This window comes from Manis javanica, chromosome 7 (genome assembly GCF_040802235.1).
Source record: "Manis javanica isolate MJ-LG chromosome 7, MJ_LKY, whole genome shotgun sequence".
Taxonomy (NCBI): Eukaryota; Metazoa; Chordata; class Mammalia; order Pholidota; family Manidae; genus Manis; species Manis javanica.
Genome location: NC_133162.1, coordinates 101501141 through 101520604, shown reverse-complemented (window position 1 = coordinate 101520604; position 19464 = coordinate 101501141). Strand labels below are relative to the sequence as shown.

Genomic DNA, 19464 nt, shown 5'->3' with positions numbered 1-19464 from the left:
AAGAGGAGCTGAGCCAGCTCTACTGGTGTGGATTATTAATTTCTTTAGAGAGTATCAAACTGCTAACTACATGTTGAAATGTTCATGGGCTTGTTCCCTGGGTCATATACTTTGTATTAATTTTTACTTCATTAATTTCTTCTCTTCTTGTTATTTATGTTCTCCCCTTATTTGACTTTACTACTACTTTTATAACTCCTTGAAATGAAAAGTTAGCTTATTCATCATTAATTGCCTATATTTCTAATATATACATTTAAATGTATTCAGTTCTCTTACTGATTTAGCCACATCCCACAAATTTGATCTTTTTTCCCATTCTTCCCAAATACATACTGTTTTAAAATTTCTAACATAAATTCTTTTTTAGTTATTGGACTATTCAAAGCATCACTGTCTAATAAAAACATAATGTAAGCTGCAATGCCAGCCCCATTTGTGATTAAAAATTTTAATTTACAAATTACAAAATTTGCCTGTCCTCTGGCTGTGCTTGGGGCCATGCCTTGATACAACCACCCCAGATTCTTGGGTACAGCCTTTGCCTGCTTCTTATTAGCTCCATCTCCTTGCCCTTGATTTTTTTGGTTCCTCCAATACTTTTGCCATTAACCTGTCTGGCTTCAGACTGTCTGATCTTGTTACTGTCAAATCCTCACCTCCACTGCACTGCTGGAAGTACCCCCTGAAACTCAACCATTCTCAAGTGTTTGGATTCCTGTGCTGGATGTTTAGATCCTTTTTTTTAATTCAGAAAAGGAAATTTTGAAAAATGTATAAATTTAATTATGGCATCAAACTTACTAGTTTGTTCCTTCTCATGCTCAAGTTTATTTCTAATGTTCTTGGCCCACTCATAAAGCTTCCTGAAAGCTTCATGCAGTTCCATCTTATAAACTTGGCATTTCACCAGCAGGATCTATTTCTGATGAGTAAAAAGTGTAGGTCTTCAAAAATACATGAGACACACACGCTCAGCATAGGACACATCTAATACATCATAACAAATACTGGAAAATAATTTCCTCCATTAAGTCAAGCCTGGATCTCTTATTTCAAACTAGGATATGTTCATCCTAACTGGTGATGATGTGACAACAGGGACTGAGGACTCTGCAGAAATTTTATTAATACATACTTATGATTTATTTGAGGTAGAGAGGTAACCATCTGGGAAACTGGACTGATGTGAGCTAACTGCTAGTTTTTCCCAGAAAATTTTTAAAAATGGCCTCAAAGAAAGAGATGGTTAAAAATAAAAAAGAAAGGGAAAAAGAAACCATTGTCTTGTTTTGGTGCAACATCTAATAACTATTGTGATTGAAAACATTTTTATAGCATAAATTTTTATACCACTTTATACCATACAGGTTTCTCCCAGCTTACAGAAGGGTCAGTCTCTTGGCTGCCTGTTACTGCAGAATTTTTTAAATATCCATAGAAAATAGCTACCCTTTACCATACAAATGTAAAAACCTGCAGTCTTAAACTAGGCAACAGGTCCTTTCCCAGCACTTATTGATGTTTTGACTAAAAGCACTACACAGGAAAGAATAATATTTATTATCAGAATGAAAATGGTATAAAAAAATCAGAGAGAGGGAGAGACAAAAAGATTTCTTTTGCACTGAAAAAAAAGTATAAACTAGCTAGAATCAGGGGAGTTGAGTGTCCCTTTAAACGGTGGTACTGCAATTGATCTCTGTATATTTTCTGGTATTCGTCCTCTTGAACGGAGAATGAGAGACAAGATCATTGGCTGTACTGTGAAGCTGTCACATCTCAGTACTGAAAAGGTACAGCACAAGTGCACTGAAGCAGTCTGTAGCTTTCTATTCCATATCGTCAAGAGCCTTGAGAAGAATGAACAAGTGCATGCTTTATTTAGGGCGAAGTGAGATACCCATCCCTGCAGTCTGACAGGCGTTTCAGCCTCCGGAGTGAGCAAGCAGCCTCCGCAGCATCAGCGCCGCTGAAGTCCAGTACAAGAGGCGTGATCTCCAGCAGGACCGGCGCTGTCCAGGGTCCTGAAACATGAACCAAACTGCCAGCGTGTCCCATCACATCAAGTGTCAGCCCTCGAAAACAGTCAAGGTAGGACCCAGGTTTTCTCTCTCCTCTGCTTCTGCACGTGTGTCCCACTCATCTACCTAACTCACGGACGCTTTGGTGTGGCACGGCACTGACTTTGGAGATGCCTAGATGGTTTGAGTTTGAATTAAAGGTGGAATCTGAGTAAAGCATTTGGTTCTGTTTTCATGTGTGTAGATGGAAAGAGAAGTTTCCACTTAATAATTCTTTTGCCTTGATGATTTTTGCTTTTTCACTGAGAATCTGTTAGTGGTATATTTCAGGAAGAAAGTTTTGTGAGCTTCTAAAATAGTTTGTAGTCCATGTCATTTTTCTAGATGAAACTGGAGAAGAATTTGCAAACTGCTGGAAACAGTGATATTAAATTGAATATAAATTTGATAACAGTATTTCGTTGTCATATAGATTTGGAACTTCTTATTCTTTCCAAACAGGAAAAAAAAAGCACAGCCTTCACTGTGAGTGTTGTGTTGGTGGTTATGCTAAGATGACTATAGAGAATGACTCTAAAAGACTGTAGAGAAACTATAAAATCATGTACTGATGGGTGCCACCATACAACTCAAAACCAGTGAGATGATTGGAGACACTCTTTAATTCAGGTGCTTGTTTTAAATTTGAGGCCTTCCTGAAATGGTTAAAGGAAAAGGACTGAGCCTCTTTTTATGCTTATACTGCTCGTTTTGGTTTTAAGTAATGTTTATGTTATTCTCTTTGTTCTTATTTGGGATGTTCTTACTTACAAATAGACTTATAAATAAGGTTTCCAATGAAGGATTTACTGTATCTTAATATTTATCTGTGTTAGGTTATTATCTGTGTGGGTACTTTGGATGTTGGGGAAAAGTGATGGGCTTTTCTGGAACTCCTATGAAAAAAACTGATAACCTGATGGATCATTTTTAGTTAGTACAATCTCTAATTCACATGCAGTTGCATACCTTTTACTGAGATTCCAAAATTTGAGAAGACTGTCTGTCTGTAATTATATTACTTTTTGGGTTATATCTTAGGCCTTTGAGAATACTGCATAGACTGTAATTACTAAAGGAATATAATGTTCAGCAATAAGTCTCTTTCTTATGAACTTACCTACCCTTTGTTGGAATCTTTCAGTGATAAATAGACCATAAACTGAGCTTCATTTATCTGCAATTATTTCTAAAATAATTGATTTTAAAATAATTGATCGCGGAGAGGATATATCAAAATAATGCATAATTAGATTCCCATCATATATAACCATGCAGAGTTAACTGAGATCATGAAGAACCCAAATCTGAAAATCTATACCACCTTTAATGGCAAAAGCTGAGTCTTTTTCAGCATTGGATTTTCTGCACTGTGTCTAAATTTACAAATAAAATACTGAGCTTTAGGATTTAACTTTTATTCTGCAGGTCAGATTCCCACTTATGTCAATTTCATAAGCATACTATCACTGAACAATGCCAAAACAGTATGCATATGACACTTCACATTGTGATATATGAACTCTAGGGAAAAAAATGTTTTGTAGCCTAAAGTGGAATAGAATTACGAACTGGCTATGTACATTTGAGTGTGTTTAGAAAACCATTAAATGACCAGCGGCTTTCTGTTTAAGTGTTTGAGGTCATAAGAATCAAATGTTTTATTTGTCCTCTTATTTACTGGGTAAGGACAAATGAATGCTGCTTTCTGGGACTTAAAATCACTTCCCTTATTGGTGCGCTGGCATTGACTGCCCTCAGACAAACTGTGGAGGCAGAAAAAAATGTTTCTAGTATAAGGTTTTGCATCATCTTGCTGATTTTGCAGTTGCTGTTTTTTCACTGTAACTGCAGCCATTGAATTGAAATGAAAGGCATCATAAAAACTGGACAACCCACCACTTAGCAATGTATTATATTAATGACTTAATGAAGGAATCTTGAATCAAAGCTCTGGGTGATTTTGTTAATTGTACAAGTTAAGATCTTTTGTGCCCTCACCCTTCCCAACGTTGATATTACTCTGGGTAGCAAAAAATGCTTGTGATGTTCATAAAGTACATATAGTTGAAAACATTGAACTATTAAGGGAGTAATTATTTGAATATTTTCCAAACTGCAACAGTAAAAAGAGATGAGTAGAAAGCTCTCTTCAAATTATGTGCTCAATTATGAAACATTTATGGCTTTTGGAATTTATACTAAAAATGGCTATCTATATTTAGGTAATGCATTAGCTTATGAACAAAATGCAGTAACAACATAAGGAAAAAACCCTAAGATGAGAGATTTTTGGAAAGCTATGAGATATTGGAGCACCAAAGACTCTTCGAATTTTTGGATTTTATCTTTTGTTCCAATCATGGTTTCTGAGAGTTAATAGTCTCCTCAGTTTTAAAGTTACTGTCTGATAATTTTAAATAAAACTCCCTTATGGAATCTGGTTGGCCAGCAGGCAATGGTTAGCGACCCACTTTGAGGCTCTGGAAATATTCAGATACTTAATAACTTGTAAGTTGCTCCATTTAAAAAATTCTGAAACCTCTAGGGACTTTCCCCCCATAGTTCAGTGTAATAATCCTCTAGGGAATCGTTCCCCATTGTCAGCGTAGTAAACGCTAGCTGCTCCTCCTCTTGACAGTTTAACTGCTGCTAAAAAGAATGCACTGGGAATGAAGGAAAATGAATTGCATTGGCTAAAAATAGCCTTAAAGCCCAAAATGTATAGGAGAAGACAGAACAGGTGTTTTTTGTGTTTTTTTCTTCCTGAAGTTTCAAAAGTGGGTCCAATTCAGAAATGGTTGCCAGTGCCGGCTATTTGTGGTCATGGTGGTGGCACGGGCGGAGAAGGAGAAACAGGGAGGAGTCATAATGGAATAAAAGAGTCAACGTTATTCAGGCTGCCTGACATTTGTTTGCTGCATTCCGGCCAGTCAGACTTGCTCAGCCTCCCTGACACCCTTTCCCAGATGTATTCAAACAGGTTTGTTCCTATAGCCAAAACTGGTGAGAGAAAACAGAGTCAAGGAAGTCCAAAAAACCTGCCAGGCATGTTCTCAGATCACTTTAGACCGAATGTTCAATGCACTGTACTCATAAAGCCCTTTCCCATTTCAGAGCTTGTATGTAAAGCAATAAAGCTTTTCCTGAAATGATTGCAAATGCTACCTTTAAGGTAGCAACACTCTAAAAAAAGTATCTTTCACTCTGAGATCTGTAGTGGAAAGTTTTAGGGAGTAGCTGGGAATGTTAAATACAGATCTAATCTTGGCTTATTATAAACTTTATTTTGGAAGAAATGTCCCCACCTCGGAAAACAAACTTGTTTTTTTTCCTTCCTCTCTTGGCTACACAGAAAGAAAATTAAGCCTTCCAATCAAGTCTCTGGACTTGGTTTACTTTGTTTCCAGTGCAAATGCAAATATAGAACTTTGCCTAAAAAAGCAAGAGATTTTTAAAATTTTCTTTAATATTTAATATAAATGTATCATCCATGTATGTCTAGGGGTAGTAGAGGAAACTGGCTTTTTTTTTTTGAAGTTAGAAGTTGTGTATGAATTCTCAGGTGATTCCTGGATCGGGAATCATATATATATTTTTTTATTAATGAAACTTCAAAATATAATCCACAATATTCCATTACTTTTCCCATCTAGTAACACTTTCATATCAGCCTCTCTTCTTCCCTTTTGCCTTTCAAGATCTGTGTGGTTTATTCTGTCACTACCTGCACACCCAGGTTCCCAGTCTATGTAGAAAATGATGCCAAGGTCTAAAAGTTCTAGTTTCTTTCTATCTACTCCTATAGGAGTAGCGACAAGTTTTTTACAAAACATATGGAGGAGTATTTAGGATTTTCATTGTCTTCAGGGTGGAACTTCTGTAAGCAGGCAAATGCTTTTCATGATCATTTTGACAGCCTTTTATTTTGTAATACAGAAGTATTGTGATGCTAATAAAGACTTTTCCCCCTTACTACCTCTACCCCACAGCCCCATTCAAAATTTTAGTATAAGAAACAGGAGATAAAATCAGTGAGTAAAAGGGAATGAAAATCTTATCACAAGTATTTTTTATTAGATCTGTTGGCTTGGGGTCCTGGTGGTTAGAACATTTCTGTCTTTAGCAAGTTGGTATTTGGAGTATGACATCGTGATCAATTGGAATGGTGAGATTGGCTTGGAATTGCAACAATTGGCATCTTACTGCTTCCTCATTCCACACCCTAAGCCTAAAGCATGGTCCCCTCATCTGTATGTCACATGTTACATGAGCTAGTGTTGCAATTCAATCTTAAAGAGTACTTCATAACTAAATATCCACATTACATCCACAAAATGTTAGAACTACAAAGAGCCTCTAAACACAAGTTCCCTCTCTTTATATCATTGCAGTATGCAAAATGTAAGATCTCCTCATTTCACTATTACGTGAAATGCTAAGTGCAAATAATATGCTTCTACATTGTACTTTGTCTTAGAGAGTCTTCTTGGTCTTTATTGTAAGGACTTACTCATAAGAGAAAAAAAAGAAAGAATCTTTATTAAATTATGATCTCAACACAGACTCAGACACACTAAAGAAAGAGTTATCATTGGTATTCAATGCACCCTGCATTTTCCATTTGGCAAGGTCCAGACTTTCCTTCAGCAATAGAAGGGGGCATTCTCTTAAGTGGTAATATTTGGAGCAAAAAGAGAAAACTTACAAAAAATTAGAATGAAGGATATTGTGTGGGTGAGAATTTTTTCTCTACATCTTTTTAATTATTCTAAAACAGCTTCTTCAGCTGCCTAAGGCAGAAAATCACAGCCTGTGATAAACATGAATAGGACTATGAGTTAGAAATTCTGCTGGTGACCAATTTATAGCCATTTACAATTTGCATTTATGGCTAAGTATTGAAACCTTAAAAGAGTATAAGACAATTTTATTTCTAATGACTATAAATTCAACTTCTTATAAAGGAAGTGCTAACGGTTTTTATTTTCTTTTAATGATGAGTGACAATATTATAATAATTAGGAAGTTTTTGCATTTGATTAGCTTCTATCTTAATAAAAAGTTTCTTTTTTATTTGGCATTTATAGTGTGTGAATGGCAACTTTTACTTTGAATCAGAGTTATTGAATAATACAATTTTTAGATAGATTTGGAAGGCTTTTGAAAATACTTAATATTTTTGCTTCTTGGAAAAATAAGGTGTGAATAATTTTCAAGAAACTTATGTTTTGGTCAGTTTGTAAAGACATTCTTGATGTCAAATCTCTGACTGTCACTGAAAAGACATGGTTCTAGAAATGTTGTATGGAATAATTAAGCTAAAGTCATACTTCTCAAAGTGTGGTCCCTGGACCAGTAACATCAGCAAACTTGATAGAAATGCAAATTCTTGAGTTCTATCCAGACATAATGAATAAGAAGCTCTGAGGGCTGGGCCTGGCAATCTGTGTTTGAACAAGTGCTCTGTGAGATTTTGATGCACATTAAAGTTTTAGAAACACTGAACTAAGTAACTATAAAATAGACACATGTATGCTATGGTTTGCCTGTAAGAATTGCCTGTGTTTAGGTATCTCAGATGGAGTCTGAACACATTCTGAATGGTATTTGGTCATCAAATAACATGAAATCAGCTCTAAAATCAGCTATATAAAATTTTAAGACTGTGTTTAAAGGGTAACCAGGTTTGCAAGTCTTGCTGTCTTTAAATTCAGAGCAAATTTCTAAAAAAATCATATTGACATTTTCTTTGTCTTTCAATGGTTTTGTTGTCTGATTTTCACTTGAGGCCATCTGGTGATCAATACCTTTTGGTAACTAGGGAAATACAGTCACACTAAGCAGGGAAAAGCTGGACAAATGATTTCCTTCTTGCCAGCTTCATCTGAAACTTGGCAAGACAATGGTAAGCAGGAATGTCACCGCAGCCTTTCTTCTGATCTTCATGAATGTTCTTTAGTCCTTGGCTGTATGCCTGGTTGGTAAGATATAATTGGCTCCAGTACAGCACAACTGGAAGAAAATTAATCATCATTTGCAAACCTGACCTCCCATGGACAGCCCCAGCATGGTGCTACCTTAACAGAATGAGCTTTAAGCTGGGTGGTAAGCCCAGAAATAAAGGAAGTTTATCTTCAGATCAGCCTTATATCTTGGAAAATCTTCACAGAACTCATGTTTTTGTTAATTGTTTCTTTGTTTGTTTTGTCTTTGTTTTTTACAATTCGAAAGAGAAATTAAATGCATGTAAGGTACCCTACTATCTGCAAATGGAGTATTAGACAGATTGGATGGGTTTCCTTTGCAGGTCATCCTTAACTTGAATTCTCATTCTTCCTGTACCACAATAACTCATATGGCCTTGGGGAATGCAATTAACCCTGTTAAGGCTTTTCTTCCTACTAACAGAAGGGCAATAAACTTAACTTATCTCCCAAAACAAAAATGCTATGTAAGTGCTTTGTATTATAATTTGTTCTAGTAACAATTTTTAACGGATATGACATTTTCATAGAGAGCTGTATAGTGAGAATCAATTTTTATGACATAAAAGCTAAGAATTTTATTTGCAATTATTATTAACTATAATGATGATAAAAACTCATTTTAAAGTCACCAGGGAGCAGAAAAGTATCTTCTAATATTGTAGTAACATCTGTAAGATTTCATCATAGATCTGTACCAGGAAGGTAGGGGAAGAAGATTGAGCTTAAATGCCATCTAAAGGACTTATTAATTCAATAAAAAATGCAGTTATTCATCCCAGTGCTGTGTTACAAAAATGGAAGATAGCTGGGGTAGCTGCATGGGTTGTACATGTGGTCAAATTGAGAAATTTATCATGATCTTGATCAGTTTTCCTACTGTTTCTGGACTCACTGTTTTCTTTGCCTCATCCACTCTTCAACACAATGGTCCTTTTAACAATCCCCTATTTTTACGTGAAATCTCAGATGGAATTTTCTCAGTGTTAAATTTTCAGATTCCACCAGACACACACTTTTTCCTCAACTAATCACCTATGTTCTCACATAATCTTCTCTGTACATTTTAATAACAGTTAATCTTCTGAGGTATAATTATTTGTTTCCATGTAAGTCTCTCCACTAGCTCTTAAAGGACTCTTACAGGGTCTGTGTCTTTTACTTTGGTAATTTCAGTGCTTAGCCTAATATTTAGTGCATAGCAGAAGCTCAATACAGACTCATTGTAGGAAAGGGCAAAGATGGCTATAAACTCACTTGTCTTACCAAGATCCAGTTTAACTTTTGAGTTGAGAAACTTGCTAGTCTTTCTTCAACTAAGCAGAACTAAACCTTTTACTTTAAGATATGTAAACAACATTTGGAGAGGTGACAGAGGGGACTCAGGCCTTGTGACAACAAATATGCTAATCCTGTGGAAATTGAGTGGCTTCTGTAAATCAAAATTAGGTTTTGCATTATGAGTGTCTTTCTATATTAGGGTGGAGGAAAGTTTGTGTCCAGGACAATCTCTGCCCTTCTGTTTTGGAGCTGGTTTAGCATAGCAGGCACAAGTTGCTGCTGATTTTAATGGATGGGGCATTGTAGGGGGACTATTGGCTCTGTCACTTTAGTGAGGCTCTTTCTCATGAGAAACCTTAATTTCCAAGACAATTGCTACTGCTGGATTGAAAAACACTACTTCTCACAACTCTGGTTTCCAGGATCTTGCACTGAGATAAATGGTCTCCACTTTATTTTAATGGAGAATAAATAACATGAAAGTACTGTATTTAATAGATGGGCTCTTTACTTGAATTATTTCTTTGAGACAAAGGAACAATTAGGGCAGAGAAACTATGCCAGGCAGGTGTTCTTGACCAAGGAAGGGCAGTTCTGGTGAAATTTTTTTTTATCTATATCCTCTGAAGCAAATCAGATCAAGCAAAAGGACAGACGCAAGAAATGTTGACATTGGTTGATGGGTGAGCACAGCATGGCGTGATGGGCAGAGCCTTGAACTTTCATTGTTTCAGTCATTCAACATTTAGTGAAAGAAGATTCAAATGTGAAGAGGGTGATACTGCTATTTTTAAGGAGCAGAGTCTAGGATTCAAATTAATACAATTACAGTATATAACGATAAGTGCTAGGTGGGGTAAATGCAAGGTTTTTGGGGGCCATCAACAAATCCCAAACCATACCCTACATAGGAGTTAGATTGAGAGGGGAAGAAAATATTCCAGACACAGAGAAAACATGTGCAAAAGATGAAGAAAGAAGGCAATGTAACTGTTATGTAGGCATTTATCACTTGAGACTGATTATATAGAGAGTACATACATGTGATTAGGAGGGGCAAAAAGTGAGGCTGCAAATACATAGGGGGTCCTGGATTTGTGTTATTTTTCAAATTTGACTGTACTCTGAGGGCAAAGTTTAGTTACAAATAGTGCAAACACATGCTCCTGAGATCTATATTTGGAACCCAGTTCTGTGACCTTGGAGGTATTTCTGAGGTTTGTGTCTTTATGTAGAAAATGAAGATGGTGATGTATTTTGGTCCATCTTTTAGGATGATCAAAGTATAAGGTATTATTAACCAGAGACGTTACCAAAGGTGTATCTTAATAAGAATAACAGGTTTGTTTATTAGTTTGATTTAGTACCACCCACTTTCATGAATGCTGAAAAGAGCTGGTCTTTAAAGGCTTTAATTTAGTGGTAACTTTTTAATCCAAAGGAGTCTTTTTTAACTAATGATAATCATGGACTGTACCAAAATTTTCCTCCTTAATATTTGAAGATAACATGCAGATAACACTGATCCTCTTTTCAACAATGCCCAAAGACACACAACTCACCACTGTTAGAGGCATAAGATTTAAGAGTAAAAGATGCTTGGAAATGTTGGCTGTAGAGATGTGAAAGCTCTTCTCTTCCTAGTCTCCTGATTACATATGTGTTATCTTTTATACAGATATATTAGGTTCTTTGAGGGATTAGTTCTAAGGGTCTTTCTCAGAGGTTCACACCATTTTTCCGAGGAGACAGGGCAGAAGGAGGTACATTTGGGGTGCTGCAGTCCTGCAATCCTAACAAAGTGCACCCTTCCACTTTATCGTTCTCACACCAGCTTCCACCATGGCCACGACATGGCTGCTCCAATTCCACTCTTGGCCTGCAGACATAAAAACTGCAGGGGCTTGCTGGGAAAACAGAAGTTTCTTCTCTGAGTTTCTTTTTAAGAAAGAGTTTCACACAGATGTTCATTCAACTCTTGTTGCCTAGAATTAAATCTTACACCAATTCCTTATCCATTGTGTATGAAGACACACATGGTTAAGTCAGGGAAGCAGTGAAGGGGTTACCCAAATAAATGTGGGGTTCTGGTATAAGTGATCAAGGAGGTTGGATGTATTTGAAGAGAGAAAACCAAAGGTATGTACCACAGAGATCAGCAAAAAAGCCTCTAGAATTAGATAAACATATATATCATACTAAGAATGACACACAATGTCATAGTCCAAGCACTATTTCAACAGTGGTGTGACAAACTAAAATATATCATTGTTTCTGATTGCCTCATAAAGAGACCTCTTCTGTCAATTTGGAGCAAAAGGGCTGGAAAAGAGTATCTCAGTAGTATCTCATTCAGATAGCTTTAACTCCTTTGATATCAAATGGCTCGGTGTTTAATTGTGCTTTGTGTTTTCATTTTTTTTTAAACATGTCTTTAGGCTCTTTTCTTTTTGGGGAATGTGAAGAGAAATAATGTGATATTCTTAATCAAATAATTAGGGGTAGTCATGGTCTATTACAGTGACCTCTTCTCTGGTACCTCTAGGGACTTTGAGCTGTTAAGCCCTCAGGAATATTTAAACACCCAAATGTGTCGAAGGTTAGGGAGTAACATAAATACTATGGTTAGATGCAAATTGAAACTGGTAACTGGGGAGGGTATGTCCACCTAAAGGCATACCGGGGCAAAGCCCACCTTACTACCCAGAGAAATGCCTTGGAGGGATATTTATGATGGGATGACAGACAATGTGCAATCACACCACAAATTTTTTTTGGTGGCTCAGGACCTATGGTTTGTAATGTTTGACTGAGTGATATTGATAACCATGGATTTAATGAACAGATGCTAAATACCAATAGACCTCTCCCTTCTCCTCTATTCTTAGGTGCTCAGGATTGTCACTGAGATATCTAATGGATACTGTAAACTTGTGACATTAAAATCATGGCTTTTGAACCTTACTGTCTACCACTTTCTCACCTAACTTCATTAAATGATACCCCCATTTTCTTTTCGTAGACTCAAGCAGGAAACTTAAGGTTCTTCTTTTCTTCACTTTCCTTTAGTTCACCATCCAATCCATCACATCGTCTTTCTAAATTTTTATGAACTTCATTTCCTCATTCTACCTTCGAAATGTATCTCCATTCGAACCACATCCTTCACCTCCACCATCATTGCCCAAACTCCCTGCACATTTAAACACTTGTCCTGAATTATGTCAATAACTTCAATGAGCTCCTGGCTTCCAGATGCTTTATCACAATTAATTCTCAACTCACCAGCTGATAGTGGTTTTAAAATGTTCCTCTAATCACATTGTACACCTGGTTTAATCTTAACATTCTTTTTAGAAGACAACTCCAGATTCTAAACCTTAGAATGACAATCCTGCATTATCTAGCCCCTGTTCTGGCTTCTGACTATATTGTGTGCCATTTCTTTTCCCCATAACTGCCATTACTATTCTCTAACCAAACTGGCATCCTTTCTAAGCCTGAAACAAGCCAAGCTCTTTGCCATACTGTGGTTTTGTGCTTGATGCTCCTATTGCCTGAGAATTCTTTTCACTGTCACTTCCATAGTACCCTTCTAGTACCCTTCTAGTTTCAGCTCTGGCCTCTTCTGATGCACTCTGCTTATCTAGATGTGGTCACCACTATGTGATGCTGCAGAAGTTCACAAACAAAGGTGTTAAGTTGTCTTGCATTATGCTGATTGTGCTGCTCACAAAGTCTCCAACCTAGGGGAGGCGAGGTGCTCTTACCTCCCTGAAGGCCTTTAATCTTTGTTATATTTCTTATTAGAAACTTTGTAGAAATGGGCTTTATTTTATAAAAGAATCTTTCTAGATACTGGTTCCCAATTTTTTGCCTATTGATATGTTAATTCAACAAATATGTATTGAATATACAATAAATGTTATGTTGCACAGATGAGGATACCAAAAATCGTAAGACAGAACCAATCTTGAAGCTTATAGTTTGGCTTCTTTGCTCCTCTCCCTTTTCCTGGGATTAAGGAGGAGGACATGGAACATAAAATAATTGATGAAAATTGCATGTAAATGTACTTGGGAGATCCGAGAAGGTGCACCTTACTCCAACTTGTAGAAAGGAGTAATCTTTGAACTGAAACATAATGAGCAAATAACGATAATCTTGGTGAAGAATTTGGGAAGAAAGGGACATTCAAGATGATGGAAGGTGTAAAAGCATTCGGAAAAGAGTGAGCACCACCACCACCACCATCATCACCATTTTCTGATCACTGCCATTGCTAAGTGCTCTCTAATTCCCACAGTGACTTAGCAGGGAAGGAATGTCAATCACTGTCTCTGATATGGAATGAAAGCTCGAAAAGGTCTTGCTGAATGAATAAGTATGTGGAGGCCATCCAATATGGAGAATGACATTACTGTTCCAGAATATTCTTCATAATGTTAATGTGTCCTTTTATTTGATACACAGGCACATCACTTTCATTCTGACAGAAGATATAAGCATGAGAAAGGAAGCCAAATATATTTTTGTATTTTTAAAAATTTTTTCTCTCTTCACTGTGTGTGTGTGTGAGAGAGAGAGAGCTAATATGAAAGTTGGGTATTAAAAATGTAAATACAACTGCAATTGGCTTATTGCTAATTTCTTTCATTAGAGTTTAGTGATTTCAAATGTGGAGGAATAATTTTTTTAAGAATGGGAATTTTACATAAGAAAAAATATCTTCTTAGGACCTACTCTGTCAGAAATTGTCATACTAACATATTCATTCATTTTTCACCACTTCCCTGCCAAGGAAAGTAGTGAGAACCAGCATTTCAAATAGCTGATATTGGTTAAGCCCTCAGCACTCAATATGTCTTTTAAGATTGTAGGGCAGACATGGTCCACATTCTGTCAAAAATATTGAGAATTTAATGATCTGAGTGAAGAAGAGGTAGAACTGGGGGCCTCCCCACTGTTCAAGTGCCACACATTGTACCACATGGTAATATTTCTTATGGAAAATGTACAAAATTAGAGGCGTTCCTTCTAAAACATGTAGATTCTTCATGCAATCATTGCATGGTGACAGATTTGCCTTTGTGAAGTTTCACATTATCACAGTCACCACTACACATTATGTCTTTGTCATGCATCCCTAATGGATGTGGCCAACCTGGAGATGGCAGAACTGGGAACCCAGGGTTCAATGAGGCAGGAGAAACAATGCCGATTCCACAAAGTGCATCTATTAGGAATACCAAACAGAGCATAACCCCACAATCTAATTTCAAAGGATAGCTTAGAGTCAGGTAGCAAGTGCAAGTTCACATAGCTATGGATGAACAGTGGTTTTAGGTCCGTTTACATTAGTGACTTCTTTATATTAGAGATCTGAGCAGAGGAATCTATACATTTTGGACCTAGCTAGAGTCAGAGTAAGAATATTAACAATAGCACCACAACAGAAATGTGTGTGTTCCAAGTATTTGCAAAACATTTTTAGATAGCTTCTTACTGAATGTCAGATACAATCCTGTGAAACACAGATATTACTGATTTGATATGACCAAATGAAGAGGCAAATAAATGGTACCTGAATAAGAAAAATAGTGATATGTAATGAAGTATGCATATACTAGTTTTCTAAATTGCAGTAGATTTTGAAAAGGCAACTGCTAAGGAGTGTGGTTGTGATTATATGGAATAATATTTGGAGCATTTACAGTATTGGACTGACTTTTCCTGGTTCACAGAGCAAAGGAGGCAGTCTGGATACCATTTGAGTATAAGAGACCAAGGGCACGTATGAACCTAGGACCAAATGAGGTAAAGACAGGAATGAATGCCATATGGGAGTGCTCGTGCTGTTCCTGGCCAGTATGGTTACAGAGTCCAGGATCTGTCACTGATGGCATAAGAAAGCATGGTCAAAGGTACAAAACAGTTGGTAGAAGTGGAATTATACATGTCTTATCTGTCTTCCTTTGGGGGAAGATTTGAGAAAGACTTTGAAATGAGTTTGTGGTGTAGGCCAAGACTAAGGTCTAGGAGAGTAGTCTAGAGTAAATTTAAAAAAGCTTAATGTTCAGTGATAATAGTTACAATGCATCTGTTTTATCTTCTACTAATACTTTGTCAGTTAATATGAATAAACTTAAGATTTCCTGTATCCCCTTGACTCTCACTTGGTCTGACTCAGAATTTTCCAACCTCTGCAACTCTGATACAGTGGAAGAGATCATGTTCTGTGCATGGTAGGGTGTTTAGCAATAGCCCTGGCCTCTACCTGTCAGCGACACCCTCCCTAGTTGTATCCATAAGGTCTCTAGACATTGCAAAATGTTCTCTTGGAAGCAAAACCCCTAGCTGAGAACCACTGGCCTAACTGTTGGCCATTGCCAAGGTGAGGGAAGCCTGCGACTAAATTGGCTCATGTTTGTCTGGTGGCTTTTTTGAATTGAGAGTCATGGTGGCAGTCTATCCCTGGGCCTTTCCAATGCTGAAGATGATTGAGCCCTATGGGGAACTCAGAGTATTGAACAGGTATCATCCAGGGTTTATAGATGGAGGTATTCAGGCAGAGCTAGGGGTCTGACTCCAAATCACATGGAAGAACTGGTAACTTGGACCACAGTCATAACACTCTATATCCCATCTCTTTTCTCTACAAGTGTTTTTTATACTATGCTTTGCAGAATCCCAGGCTATAGGCATTTAAGGAAAAGCATACTAAAAGGCCTCTGGCTCTTCTGCATTTCTACCCCATCCTTACTCTTACTTTGGCCCAAATGGTACTACTAGCACCATTCTATGTTGATAATGATTTATGTTCCTATTGAAATAATAGCAGGTAAAATCCTCTTCATTATCCCTTTATGGCTTCCTGGACTTGTAGAATAAAGAACCAGTTTTGACCCAGAAAGCTCAACAGTATTCCTTATGTATTTATTGGAAATCTGTTTTAAAGTGTAGGGTGGGCTAGGACTGCAGGGGTGTGAAATTTGCAAATGCCCAAGGTAGGAAGTTACAGGAACCAGGACCCAAAAGGGCCATTTCATCATCCAATCTTGGTCTCTTTGCAGAAAAAGTCATCTTGCTTCCATATTTCTCCCTTCCAGGCTACCCTGAACTATTCTGCCAGATATGCCTCCTGGCAGAGCCTTTACAAATTGCACCCCGTTCTTGAGAATAGAAATTCTCACCCTGGTAGCATCTCGCCTGGCAATCTTAAAATTCTATATTAATCCCAAAATTTATAACTCTTTTCTTTTTCATAAAATAGGGTTCATCGAGGTCAGGAGAAACAGATTGACCACTCACAGCTCCCCTGTCTACCTGTCATGATATCAGAAATTATACATTTTGAGATAGACTTTGTCAAATATAGAGACTGACTTCCCTAGTTATCATTCTCTATCATCTAAGAAGCAGATGAACTTGAAAATTTTGACATATGTATATTTTGTCAGCCAAAGAAACTATTTCAGGAGACAATATTGCATACTTGTTAATCGTGTGCTTTGGAATCAAACTGCCTCAGTTCATATTCCAGGTTGCCAGTTTCAGCAATTTTATCCCAGGCAAGTCTTTCTAAATTCTTATAACTTCATTTCCTCATCTGTAAGGTGGGAAAATAATGCTCTCTATATTAGAGTTATGGGAATTAAATGAGATCACACATGTAAAGAATTTTATAACATGCTCAATAAATGAGTCATTTCCATTGTTATTGCTACTTTTTTTCTGATGCCATCCTGTATGCATATTATAAATTAAAGAAATCATTGATAAAAATAAATACAATATTGGAGATTATTTTGGCAATTTCACAATCATCTCTGAGTTACAGGAAAACAAGAGTTATAGTGAATAGATCAATAAAAAACTAAAACTACAGCAAGGAAAAGTGGTATTAAACAAATTGTAATGTAGTAAATCATCCTTAGGTTCAACTTCTTACTGTAATAAGCTTGTTAAACCTATATTAGACATTAAAAACTCTGATGTACTTTTCTCCTATTATAAACCCAGTTTTAAGTGGATTTGTAGACTTTCAATGGAATTTTCACTATCTTGTTTGACTGATACTTCCACAGGACCAAGAATTTCTGAAAGAGTGAATTGCCTTACATATCAGAGAGAACTTAGAAAAGAAGTGTTAATGTTAGTGAAAGTTGTATCAAGTATTTGATATTGTAGATATAAAAAATAATTTTATAAAAACTGGATAATTAGCACATTTACCAAAATAAATGTCTTCTGACAAATATTTTATTTTATTCTTAATCTAGGTCATAGAAAGAAGAGAAAGAGTATAGTCAAATTGCTACTATCTTTACTAATTGAATAAATTCCAGAAATATTAAGAAAAATATAGTGCAGAGGAAGCTAAATAAATGTTTGCAGAATGAATGTTGTAGACATTTGGTTCTGAATGGTTGCCATTCTGTCTACCATCATGCTTTAACTGTTGCTGTGACCCTTTCCTATTAGCCAGATGGACATTATCATACAGCATGTAATGTTTACCATTGAGTTATTTAACCAGTGATTTGGCTATTATGCCCAGCCAGACTTTGCTCTAGGGAACTAAATTGTTAATACTGACGTTACTGATTTTAAAAAGACAAGATCTAGGTAAGATCTACTTGCAGACTGGCATCAAAAAATTCTGTGAGATCTGGGGCAATCACGTATTTAATCATTTCTTTTTCTCTGGGCTTATCCTATTCCTTAATATATGCAAAGCCAATAGATTCAGCTTTGGACTGCAAAGAGAATTATCTCTTCTGTATTACAAGAGGTCTCAAAATAAGCTATATTTTATGTCAATAGGATAAAAACAATTTAAATTAAATAACAATGGACAGTCATTGAGTTTATCATAAGGCATTGTCATTCCTTCATTACACTTTTGGCCATAAACTCTTATGTTAACGGTTGTTTTCTAATTGTGTATGTCTCTTAATGAGGTGCAAGAACTTATACTGTTACTTTAATAAAGCTGTGTCTGTTTTTTCTTTCTTCTTCTTTCCTTGAGTTGTGAAGAGTCACATCCTGCTGACACCATGATTTAACTCCCTCCCCCACTGCCCATTCAGTCCTGGGGAAACTAATTGGCTGCTATGGCCATTGAAGTGACAGGTTATTCCTCAGTGGACATAAAGTACAGTGGGATTAAAGCCATTCACATCTCCCCAAATTCTCTTATAAACTATCTACAAAATCTGTTAAACCAAGGGAAATGTCTTCTGTTTTCTCCCATACATTATAAACAGCAATACGCTGGGATGATAATGGAGCTGGATATGAAAACAAATAGAGTATCTTATATTCTGAATATCATTCCTTTGCAACTAAATACATTTGAGATGATTCATTTTTAATTTTTTAAAAATGTCTTAAAGTATATAAATTTCTGTTGAAATTTTTTTAACCCTTTTTGGAAATATGCAAACAAAATAGTTCAATGGGAGTAAACCACAATTTTTTATATTTTGGGTTACTACTGGCTTCTTACAATCTATAGGAATTTTGCATATAATTTAAGATGAGTTGATATATCTAGATTTAGTTAAGCCACACACTCCCTGCAAAAAAAGTTCATGTCTAAACTGCAGCAATTCTTAATATAATGATTTAGATGTGCCTATTACAGCTGCATTAAAAAGAAAAGAACCACTGAGAAAATTCAGATAAACAGGGTGACACAAACTACACATTTAAACTAATTATTTAACAAACTTCTCAAGCTCTCCATTTTGTGAAAATACAGAACACTGTGTATTACCATTATCCATTCATTAAAGATCAATTCTTTTCTAGGTCTTTCTCTTCCTACTGTGAGCTTTGAAGCTTAGTTTGTGTTACTCTCTTAGATGAAATTAATAAAGCAGTATATTTTTCAATAGACATCAGCTTTCACTAATTCAGGATGTCTATTCCTTTAATTAATCCAAATTAGAGATTATGTTTCTCCTCAAACAAAATACATCCTTACATCAATTACATGAGAGTTTTTGATGAAATCTTCCCTAACAGAAAGTAAGTAATTGAGATATAATTGTTTGCAAATGAAAAATAACTGCCACTTTCATGGCAAATGCAAGTTTAATGCAAATGATTTCCATGATTATGATGTG

The 19464-nt window shown here is 36.2% G+C and overlaps 1 protein-coding gene across 1 annotated transcript in view; it reads left to right on the top strand.

Moving 5' to 3' along the window:
- Positions 1 to 1828: 1828 nt before the first annotated feature.
- Positions 1829 to 19464, top strand: part of DPP10 (dipeptidyl peptidase like 10) — a 1476327-nt gene continuing 1458691 nt past the window's right edge. Inside the window, exon 1 of the mRNA XM_073241336.1 lies at positions 1829 to 2094. Coding sequence (XP_073097437.1) covers positions 2035 to 2094 — 60 coding nt within the window. The 5' untranslated portion in view covers positions 1829 to 2034. The remainder of the gene's footprint in view (positions 2095 to 19464) is intronic.